General features: G+C 47.3%; 2 protein-coding genes across 2 annotated transcripts; one reads left to right on the top strand and one right to left on the bottom strand.

Moving 5' to 3' along the window:
• Nucleotides 1–1254: 1254 nt before the first annotated feature.
• rbm22 (RNA binding motif protein 22) lies at nucleotides 1255–6501 on the top strand. Its single transcript, XM_079744555.1, has 11 exons — nucleotides 1255–1321; nucleotides 1848–1901; nucleotides 1996–2025; nucleotides 2112–2244; nucleotides 2335–2435; nucleotides 2568–2740; nucleotides 2980–3180; nucleotides 3486–3650; nucleotides 3867–3955; nucleotides 4175–4300; nucleotides 5829–6501. Exons 1-11 carry the CDS (start codon nucleotides 1268–1270, stop codon nucleotides 5981–5983), a joined length of 1281 nt encoding a protein of 426 aa, XP_079600681.1. The 5' UTR covers nucleotides 1255–1267; the 3' UTR covers nucleotides 5984–6501.
• A 290-nt stretch (nucleotides 6502–6791) lies between these two features.
• On the bottom strand, nucleotides 6792–11047 carry LOC307081202 (myozenin-2-like). Its single transcript, XM_079744292.1, has 6 exons — nucleotides 10999–11047; nucleotides 10606–10705; nucleotides 9315–9484; nucleotides 8620–8758; nucleotides 8103–8277; nucleotides 6792–7104 (listed from the first exon to the last, which is right to left on the bottom strand). Exons 2-6 carry the CDS (start codon nucleotides 10688–10690, stop codon nucleotides 6921–6923), a joined length of 753 nt encoding a protein of 250 aa, XP_079600418.1. The 5' UTR covers nucleotides 10691–10705; nucleotides 10999–11047; the 3' UTR covers nucleotides 6792–6920.
• Between the last annotated feature and the right edge of the window lie 289 nt (nucleotides 11048–11336).

Consider the following 11336-nt stretch of genomic DNA (forward strand, 5'->3'; position numbering starts at 1 on the left):
TTTAATTGACGCACTATTCCATGTTGTATACTGTATGAATCATGCAAATCCGCTCATTTCATATCAAGGGAATTTCAGAATTGATAACGCAAAAAGCTTTTTTGAACATTTTCCAAATATGACACACAAATATGAAACAGTACTGCGGTGATTCAGCGTGCAAGTGCACACATCGGTCCTTCGACCTTGTGACCCGTGGAGTTGGGGATTTTGGAAAGCTGAAACCAAGGCAAAGATTTCCTGAGGCAGAATGTTCTAACTCTGGATGTCCTGATCACATGACAGAGGAGAGTCGTGGTCACACGCCTCATAACCAAGTCCATTGTTAAATCTGTTAGTGGAAGGCAAATAAGGAGCATTTTTCCCCTGTCCCGAAAGGCATCATACATGGCAGATTATTATAAATCTTGCGAAAGCAGTAGATATTGATAAACGATATCCAAGAAAGGTCAGCACATCTTTTTGATATAGGCCTTATACAATTAAAATACATAGTTATTTTTGGTTGATTCGTCTTTGAGATCAGGTTTTTGAGACAATTACATTTCGTGAATGGTACAAGTAATAAAGCAAGCAAGTGACCATTCGGTCAGGCTGTCTAATCATTGTCTCCCTATTCCCAGCAGAAAACCACACATTTTAAATAAACATTTGGGGCTTAGTGTTCCATTAGCGGTGATCCATAATCTCAAACATCCGTCACCCCCAACTAATTCGCCAGCAAAGGCACCCTGACCTAAACAGGTGTATAGCTAAACTGTAAATTGACTAGGCCCACAAAAGTGGCTTACATAAGATTAGAGAGAGAGAGAGAGAGAGAGAGAGAGAGAGAGAGAGAGAGAGAGAGAGAGAGAGAGAGAGAGAGAGAGAGAGAGAGAGACTGGACAAATCAAAGTGAAATAAATAAAAACATTTACGACACAAAAATGTCCAAATACATCAGTTATTAAGCAATTAAACACGCTAATTTATATATCCAACATCCCATTCCGACCGTATAAAATACAGTGCATGGATATCCTATGCAATTTTGGCTGAGATAATTGATTATTTATAATTAATAAATTCGTTAAGCCATAAAAAACAATTAAATTATTGTTTAAAAAAAATAAATCCTCACTTTTAGACCCAAGATATGTTCCGTAGCTTGGGCGGATGTGACGATGAACCAATGCTCAAATCCCATTGGCCTACAGGGCGCTGGAAATGACATCTCTTCCGTCTCGTTGTTTGACCCGCTCCTCTGCAACCGTGTCAGTGTGTTAAAATGGCGACGTCCCTGGGAGCTAATACGTACAACAGACAGAACTGGGAAGACGCGGTATGTTTTTATTAACCTGAGATATGGCCTGACACGTATAATCATATCGTTGGTATATAATTAGTTGCTGTTACACCCTGAGGTTAAGTCATTACACTCAGATCTTATAGTAGATGTTGATTTGACGGAGAACGAAGCTAGCTAACGTTAGCGAGCGGAAGCGTGGCTACTATTTTCAATTGTGTGTTTTATTTTACACATAAATCCTGTTTTTAAAAAAACAACATTGAATTGTTTATTCATTCTTTAAGAAATATTTCCGGAAAAATATAAAGCTCAGCTGAAATGATAGTTTGCCGTCATTAACCTGCAACCAGGTTCCCCTACTGTCGGCGCGCTCACTAACAAGCGGAGGGTCACTATAGTTAACATTCCCATAGATGACCCATTAAGGAGGGCATGGATCGGATATTGGGAATGCAATGTAAAGATGTTATCGTAATCCCAACGTGATCGCGCGTAAACACTCAACGTAGGGGTGATGGTGTATTCGTTTGTAAACCAATCGTTGTCCTTCCATTCCCAGGACTTCCCAATCCTCTGTCAAACATGTCTGGGGGAGAACCCTTACATTCGCATGGTAAGTGTTTTCCATTGATCATCTTGGATAACATTTTCCTGAAACTATGCTGCCCTTTTTGCATGAGGTAAACTGTGTTCACCCTTTCTTTCAGACCAAGGAGAAGTATGGCAAAGAATGCAAGGTACTTTATTTCTCAATTGTTCCTCAACCAAAAACACGTCAACACCGAACTCGAAACAGTAAGCTAACTGGTCTTCCTGTTTCCAGATCTGTGCCAGACCCTTCACAGTGTTCCGCTGGTGTCCGGGAACACGCATGCGCTTCAAGAAGACCGAAGTCTGCCAGACCTGCAGTAAGATGAAGAACGTCTGTCAGACCTGCCTCCTGGATCTGGAATATGGTACGAGCTCCTCCTGTCACTCAATGCGGCGGTTATTGTGGGCCAGCGATGGGGGATTAGTAAACTAACAGAACCTTTGGCTTTCTGCAGGTCTTCCCATCCAGGTCAGAGACACTGGCCTCGCTGTCAAAGATGAGGTGCCAAAATCTGATGTAAACAAAGAGTATTACACACAGAATATGGAGAGAGAGGTACGTCCTGGTCCTGCCAAAAAAATAAAAAGGATTGTTCTATACCAGAAGTAATAGTGCATATATTAAAGACACCGTGCACACTGAACTTTGACCACGTGCTCATGCTATTCTCCGCCTTAACCTTCCCAGATCGCCAACACTGACGGGACGAGACCGGTGGGCCTGCTGGGCAAAGCCCCGAGCTCCAGTGACATGCTGCTGAAACTGGCCCGGACCACGCCCTACTACAAGAGGAACAGACCCCACATCTGCTCCTTCTGGGTGAAGGGAGAGTGCAAGAGAGGAGAGGAGTGCCCCTACAGGTGAGCGCTGGCCTTACCTTGTTAGAAGTTGCCGTGTGTTTCAAGTGAAGCCTTGGGGTGCGAATAGATACCATTGTACATTAAATGATGTGGCTCTGATTAATGCATCACATCTTGAACCATTCAACAGAATAGCTCTTCCTGTTGAGAGGTTTGACAACACATGACCCATGCATGTCATTGTACCGGTGTTAGGCAGTGTTCATTTGCCCACTGACATATCCTGGCGTTTAAAACAGGCACGAGAAGCCCACGGACCCCGACGATCCGCTGGCCGACCAGAACATCAAGGACCGTTACTACGGCATCAACGACCCGGTGGCTGACAAGCTGCTGAAGCGCGCCTCCACCATGCCCCGCCTGGACGCCCCGGAGGACAAGAGCATCACCACGCTGTACATCGGCGGGCTAGGGGACGCCGTGACCGACACAGAGCTCAAGTACGGACCGCTCACAGTCGTTGATCTTCTTTAAAGGGATGTTATCATGCCACCAGGTGCGAGTGTGATGAGCCATTACAGGCCTTTCCCTGTGCCCTAGTGACATCACTAGTGGGCGTGTCCCCCTAGATGTATGATGGATAGATCAGTCCACCAGCCTAACCAGTAGACTGTGGCAAATGTTGCTGATCTATCCATCATACATCTAGACTGTCACGGCTAATCCCACTCGCACCTGGAGGCGTGATATCACCCCTTTAACTCGTGTGGACGTTTTTCTCACCGTTTTGCGTTGTCCTCTGCAGGAACCATTTCTACCAGTTTGGTGAGATCCGAACCATCACCATCGTCCAGAGGCAGCAGTGTGCCTTCATCCAGTTCGCCACGCGGCAGGCTGCAGAGTCGGCCGCCGAGAAGTCCTTCAACAAGCTCATCCTCAACGGACGCAGGCTGACCGTCAAGTGGGGAAGGTGAGTGACTGCTCCCTGGTGACGTCTTTGTAAGCATGTTGTCTTTATGTGAGCGTATATCTGGGGGGGGGGGCTGTGGTAGGGTGTGGGATCGGTAGTAAACATGGTGTCATCATGTTGGGACGTCGACCAGTGAATACCAATCACGATGGTAAAGCGGGCCATGCCGTTCTGTTTGTGATTGCAACTCCTCTGACGGTCTCTCTTCCCCGCCAGGTCGCAGGCAGCCAGAGGGAAAGAATCCATCAAGGAGGGGGTCAGTGAGATGGGCACCCGTCTGGACCCCGTACCAGGCCTGCCTGGAGGTGAGTGTGGAACGCCTCAAGGGACAGTGTGCACTAGGAACCATCACTATTTATTATACCAAAATAGATGGCAAGGGAAGTGGGTGAATAAATAAATGCAAAAACAAATACATGGATCTTTTGTGTATACAACCTGCTGAGACGGTAATTGAGAAGTCGCTTGGTGGACACAAACGGAGTTGATATTAATTAAACCTATTGTCTTTCTCTCTGCTACAGCTCTCCCTCCTCCACCAGCGCACGACGAAGAGGCGCCAGCGAACTACTTCAACCTGGACCCGGGCACCTCGTCTGTGATGAACATCGCCCTGCCCCCCCCGCCCGGGATCAACCCACCCCCTCCAGGTACTGGTTAGGCTGGTAGCCCCTAACGAGAAGGGGGCAGTAATTAACCTTGGTTAATGCAGTAGTAAGTTAACCAACAAAAAACAAGTTTATTAAGTTGACTCGTTTAATGGGGTTAGAGTTTACACTAACCAAACGCCTTTGCTAATTAAATATAAGAAAGCTAATTACTGCATTAGAAAAAGTTTATCAGTGTTTTTATGAATGGATCATATTGTTCATATTAGTGATCGACCGATATATCGGCCAATATTTGTGTTTTTTACGTGTATAGGTATAGGCCGATTTTTATTTTTTTCGGCATGATTTACAGACAGTTCAATATATGTTAATTTTTTTAAAATTGGGACATTGTAACATTTGTTATCATCATTGTTTCATTTTTATGATGTAAATTAAGGGAGGCTTAGGCTACGTTTACATGATGACAAAAGTGGCGTCGTGTCTTCACTTTTTATTCCGCGTTTAGACAAGCGTTTTTACGGGAGGAAATCTGCGTGCATACGGTGACGCAAAAGTGTGTGGATTTCGATTGGGTATGCATGTCAGGCGGCCAGGTGGTGCTGTGATACACCATCACACAACACCGCCATGTCTGAGCGCATGCGTAGAATCTTCCTTCTTCTCTTATCTGCGCCGTGAAAACCAAAACATAATTTCAGATCCTTCTCTGTTCAGTAATTCTATCTGTACATATCCTGTACATTTCGCGGAAAGATTCCTGTAAGTTTATTAGAGGTCCGACGCATGGAAATAATCCAACATGTTTGTTTATTTCCCTGTACTGGCGCTGTATGTGACGTAAACGTGTACGCGACGTGAGCAGAGTTTTGCGTCTTGGTAGTGTAGACGGAAACGCTACGGCGGAGCGTATTCAAGTTCTCCACTCTGGAGGGTGGTTTCAGATTTTTGTGTTTTTAAGCCCCAAAAACGCTGTCACCGTCTAAACGAAAGGCACTTCCAATAAAATATTTGGTCGTTTTTACCCGCAAGCGTCCTGGTGTAAACGGGGCACTAGCCTGGAAATCCAGACCCACATCTAGAAGCTGCAGGGTCTGGCAACGAGTAATGAAAATGGCCCAACTCAAGCGCCGCACCAAGAATGCATTTGAAAATATCAAAAGAATACCAGGGGTGACGTATCCAGGCCAGTGGAGCTAACCAATAGATAAGACTCTTGCCGTATCCGGTCGGTAAAACAGCAACGCTTTTGGCCCGCCTATATTAATACATCGGTGTGATTGATTAATGTTCTGGGCCCAGAATATACACGAGTATATTTCTCGTTCCCAGAGTGACTCGCTGAGCAGTTTCAAATTGTGCTCTCACGAGAACTCTGGATTTCCAGGGTAGTATCGGCTCCAAATATCAGCTCAAGGAAATCGGTATCGGTTATCGGCTAAGGCTGATGGAAAGAAATCGGTATCGGCCCTAAAAAATCCTAATGGTGGACCCCTAGTTCACGTAGCATGAGGCCATCTTGTACGATTCCTCGTTTCCTCTTTTAAACCCTGTACTGTTGTCGTAGGTTTCGGACCCCCGATGTTCCACCCCATGGGCCACATGGCGCCGCCCATGCCCCCCCCGATGGGCATGAGGCCCCCGGGGCACATCCATTACCCCTCCCAGGACCCCCAGCGCATGGGCGCCCACGCCGCCCATGGAGCGCGGCACGGCGACTAGAACCACGTCAACCTCTGCTCTGGTCATTCCTGGCAGCCCAACCCACTGGGAACACAACCAGGGCTCACCTTTACTCTGGGGGGGCTCTACCTGGACGGGGGCCGTGCTGGTGTCTGAGCGGGCTGAAGCGCCCCCACTCAGAAGGATTTACTAGCTGACAGTTACAAGACGTCTGGCTAATGAAACCCTGTTGGAATCACATCGGACAGGAGCGCGGAGGAGTGTGTGTGTGTGGGGGGGGGGGGCAGAGTTTAGGTTAATAACTGCCACTGCTTTCGTCTTGATACGGCCGGGATGTTATTCCTGGAGGATTCCTTGGGCTGTAAAGGGCTTCTTCGATCGATGCCGTTCTATTACGTAAATGAGTTGTCTGTCATCGTGCAAATTATCACCGTGAAACATTTTAGTCTTGTTGATTTGATCGTTTTTTATTCTTTGACGCAATATTATTACCCCATGAAACTGTTTATTGTAATGTTTATTTGTATTTTTCATCAATAAACAACCCCATCTAGTCATTTGACCATTCCTTTTATATTTCCTGAATATATTCTGCAGAATGTCATTAGTAAAGATGGCAGTTGGCAGTTCACATGATGGTGTTAGTCTATGTAGCATGAAGAGGTAGCCTTGTGGAACACCCGTTATCTCCAAGCTCGCGGTGATGTCACACTGCTACAAGGAAGGAGAAAGTCATGTCCCTGCTAGTGTCCTCGGGTGTTCTCATGGACTTAAATTCGGAGATGACGGTTCAGAATGGATTCAATAACCTTTTGATATCCATTAGCAGACGGCTTAATCATTGACATGACCTTTAAAGAGCGCAGCACACGTCCAAAAGCATAGCAGGCGTCTGGAGAGAGGCGGGGGAGCAGGTCATTGTCGGGCCGCAGGCGGGCTTCCAGAGAGCCCTGTCAGTCGTGTTAGCAGAGCCTCTTCACAGCTCGGAGGACTCGGGGCAGTAGTCCATGCCCCAGCCCTTTGGTGCTCTGTTGAAATCGGGCCTCCGAGACATGTAGCTCCGGCTGTTGGCTGGAAGGCTCTGGGCTTCCAGGGCTTCACAGCTCATGACTGGGATCACCCTCCTGCTGGCCATTGGCCCCCCAAACGGGAGTGCCGATCTGGGAACGAGAAGCAGAAAGGTCAGCGTTCCGTAGTTTGCTTAGAATTCGACAGCATGTGAGCAAGCCAGATGTTACCTTCAAAATAATGGATGGTATATAAATTGTGTGTACAAAAATCTTCACGCTATCCTTTAAATGGATGGCTTGAGATTAAACACTATTCAGTTGTGTATCTGAAGGCTGTTACTAACCAAGTCCTGTGGCGGTTTAAAATAGTCGTGAGGGCTTCAGGGTGACTCATGGCTAGGATAAAGTGGTGATGGGGGGCTTATCCCCTCCAGCCCTATTTGGCACAAAATTTGTAGAAGTTGAGGTAAGATGTAATTAAATCTAGGATCATTCAATTAGATCAGCGATATTTAGATGTGTGTAGAGATCCGTCCTTGGATGGACACTCACTTCCAATCATAACTGACAATATCACGATAAGAAACACTCCACGGTCTTTTGGATGGATCTCTCTTTCTGTCTCTAATCTCTTGATTTGATTCTATTTCCCAATAGTTGGCTGAGTCTGTTGTTATCCACAGCCTCATTGGTCTCACAAGACAGCCCCCCTCCCTGAGTGGTCTTATCTTAAGGGAGGTGAAAGGCATGCAGACTCCCTGCATCATCTTACCAAGGCCAGAGCGAAAATAGCCGCCACCAAACCACAGTCTCAGGGGCTGCAAAGCTGGCAACTGGATTGGTTTTCAAACGGCGGAAACATGGATTGGTGCCGAGGGAACCTTCATTTAACAAATAATTGCAAAAGCCTTCATCATCTAATCATCTGAGCGTATTTTTAGAGCCGGATTCTCCAAAGCCTGTGCTTGACGCGCAACCAAGCAGCTTGAACTGTAACACCTACGAGCTGTAACATCGCAGAGTGAATACATTAGCCTCCTTAAGACGGATTAGTTGTTAAACTTCCCGGAGCGTTTTTTGGGTGCAATGTCATAAACAGACCAACCCCGAATGGAGGCTTATGAGCAAAAGTGGCATCACAAGGTTACCTGTTGAAACACCTGAAGGTGGGCGGCTCCGGGGGCTTGGGCAGCTGTTCAGTCAGGGTGGCCAGGATCCGCTGGTCATCTCCCCCCCCTTCCCTCCATGGAGAGCTGTAGGACCTGGGGATCACTGTAGAGTTGAACCTCTCGCAGGGAACCCCCCGAAGAGGACCAGAATACCCTGGGGATGGGACAAAGGTAACCACGAGCACCGGTGACGCTATTCCAGGCCACAATTGCAGTAAATGTACGTAATATTGGCTTGTATGTATCGCTTTAGAAAGCTGGAGTTTAGGTTGAGTTTACATCAACTATGGACACAACCAAAGAAGTGCACTGTAGTTAAAATGTTAAAATGTTAAAATGCATAATACCAGCGTGTTAAGGGAAGGCACCAATCCCAAGCTTTCACCCAAGCTGTGGCTCTGTGTTCCACAGGCGGGGGCGTTGTTCAAGGCCAGGCATAGGTGTGAGTTCAATCTCCCGAGACAGCCACTGTCCCCCCCCCTCTCCGGTCATTTACCTGGCGCCAGGACTTCAGGATTGCCCTTCTTGGCTATCGTCTTCTGCAGGTTGAGGACCAGGCTGTGCTTACCAACCCTGGGGGTGAGCAGGTTCTCCTTCCCCGGCTGGGGCCCTGGGGCAGGCAGAGGGGGAAGTACCTGGGAAGAGGGGGTGAGTCTACATGGACATGGACACATCTGGGAGATGAACACCACAAAGCGGGCTTGTCGCCTACACCATGTTGTTAATAATCAACAGTTTTCCTTGGATAGGTCTTTAGCTGTCTCTCACCGCCGCTCTCTCCCTGGGGGGCGCATTCACGGGCCCCTCACCTGCCACTTACCCCTAATCCCCTGAGGCAAACTGCAAGTCGACATGGTGTGTATTTGTGGCCCTTTAACGACATTCATGATTAGGCCTAAGCACTGAAACGCTGCGTGTGTCTCGTATACGAGCGGCGAGAGGCCTCCGTTCCTATTGGATGTGGGCCCCAGAGTCCTAGCAGAGCAGGAGAGGGGGCCCTCTGCGACCGGACGGCAAGGTCTCCAGAGAGAGCATCCATCTTGTGTGTGCGACACACCAACGAGCTGCTAAGGCGCAGTGCGTGTGCGTCTGGCGGGGGGGGGATTTGGGTACGTGCCGTGTAGCTTTCAGTAGGAGGATAGCTGATACGTGACCTAATGGGGGCTGTGTGCGGGGAGGGTCTGTGTTTACTCTGCCAAAGTTGCCCATGTTGCTGGCGTTGGCGGCGTTCTCCAGGGTGAAGTGCTGCACCCTCTTCTGTCGCTCCTGGAACATGCGCGAGCCCCGGTTGGTGGGGAGCTGGAGCTCCTCCAGCATCACATCCAGGGGCGCGCTGCTCTTCTGCCCCCGGTTCAGGCCCCCTGTGGGGGGTCAGGGTGGAGTCAGGGAGGGAGTCCAGGGTGGAAGGGTGACCATTCAGAAAGAAATGTTGGGGAACACAGGTTTAGAATATGGAGTTAAGAAAATATATGTTTTGGTTGAAAGGCTCAGTTTTTTTTACACTGTTGGTTTTATTGAACAATTTAGACCCACATTTAATTACCAATTTTGAGATTTGTGATATACATTTTTTGGGGATATATACATAAAAAAGAATTCTCTAAATTTTAAATGTTGTATCTTTCAACGTAGGTTTGAACCTGATAGTCCTCAGATAGACCTGATGGGGTCACCACAGGAACGGCCATACAGCCAATGAATACGAATGTTGTGAAGATTCCTAGAGAGACTTGAGATTGGTTTTGTTTCAAAAAGAACCAAAATACCTGCACCTTCAGCCAGTCTGTGGTAGCACTAAGCTTTTGAAATCCTCTCTCGATGTAGTGGTTGTTTGTCTCGGGCAAATTCCATTTATGTATGTTGTTTTGTTTCAAACAGATGACAAATAATCCAATCATTCTAAGAGTACCATCATAACTATTTATTCTAAATTCATGCATTTTTTCAGTCTGGACTCTGGAGTGTGTCTGTATGAAAGACTTAAACCATGACAGATAAAATAGTTAGGGAAAAAAGGATGTTTGTTACGCGATGTTTATTGACATCCAGGCGTTGCATGGCCGAGTGTGTATTAATAGGCTCTTTGGATGGAGGCACTCTGGTCGGAGGGGCTATGGGAATTCCCAGCCTTTGCAAGTTGCCTGTAATAAGGCTAAGGGTTACGTTTGTGTTCTGTCGATCCGAACCCTGTCTTCAAAGCATGCGGTGCCACTAAATCTGTGCGGCAAACTACCGGAGCACGCAGACACGCAAGCTACTCATCGCTCTCAAATTATTCTGGTGCCAACTCACTGTTAAGAGTGATTAAGTTGCCATGGTTTCCCGTTTGAAAGATAGTGGGAGCACAAGAGGGCATTGAGCTCCGTGCCTCCGTTTAAAATATTCATAACAATTGATCGCTGAGGTGCTTTTCTTAGCCATGCATCAATCCATAGGGTGCTATAGGATGAGTGCACCGCCTGCAGGTCAGGGTGTCGCTCACCTCCCCTGACTTCGTCACAAAGAGCCTTGGCGAGGTGCATCCTGTGCTTGGTCTGCTCGCCTGGCCCCCGCTGCATCATCATCATCTTTATGAGCCTCGGCTGCACCAGCATTAAGGAAACACACACAGTTCTCAATCTCATATTGAGACTGAAATATAATTGTGTACACAGCGAGTAGCTTTAATATCTGTTATAATGTGTTATCACTGTGAACAGCACACGCATGTCTGTGAGTAACCTAAAGTTTGTAACCTCTGCTTGGAAATTCATGTGAGATGAAATACTATGAGCCACATGAAATACATGTAACTAAACAGCCATTCCAGCCGGTTAAACACAATGCTATCTACTAGCCATTAAAAGCATGACACACAGACATCGCGTTCACGTACCTGTCTCCCCTGTGTGTGTGTGGAAGGGCTCTGGTCTAGAGGTGCTATCTGGGTTCCCCCACTGTGTGGCTGAGAGGGTTGCAGTGCACCCTTGGCCAGTGATGGGGGGCTGGTACTGCCCCCCTCCATGGATTCCTGGTGCACTTACCTAACCCGCTAATTTAGCAGGACAGCCAGGGCGAAGACGGAGAGAGAGAGTGTGTGTGTGTGTGTGTGTGTGTATGTTTGTGCGTCAGAGTTGTGTGTGTGTAGCTTATTAAAGGGGACTTGGGAGAGGGATAAGTATATATAAGATTACACACATGCCATGATAATAAAAATATGACACCATGTATGTT

Source organism: Pollachius pollachius (assembly GCF_949987615.1).
Source record: "Pollachius pollachius genome assembly, chromosome: 10".
Lineage (NCBI taxonomy): Eukaryota > Metazoa > Chordata > Actinopteri > Gadiformes > Gadidae > Pollachius > Pollachius pollachius.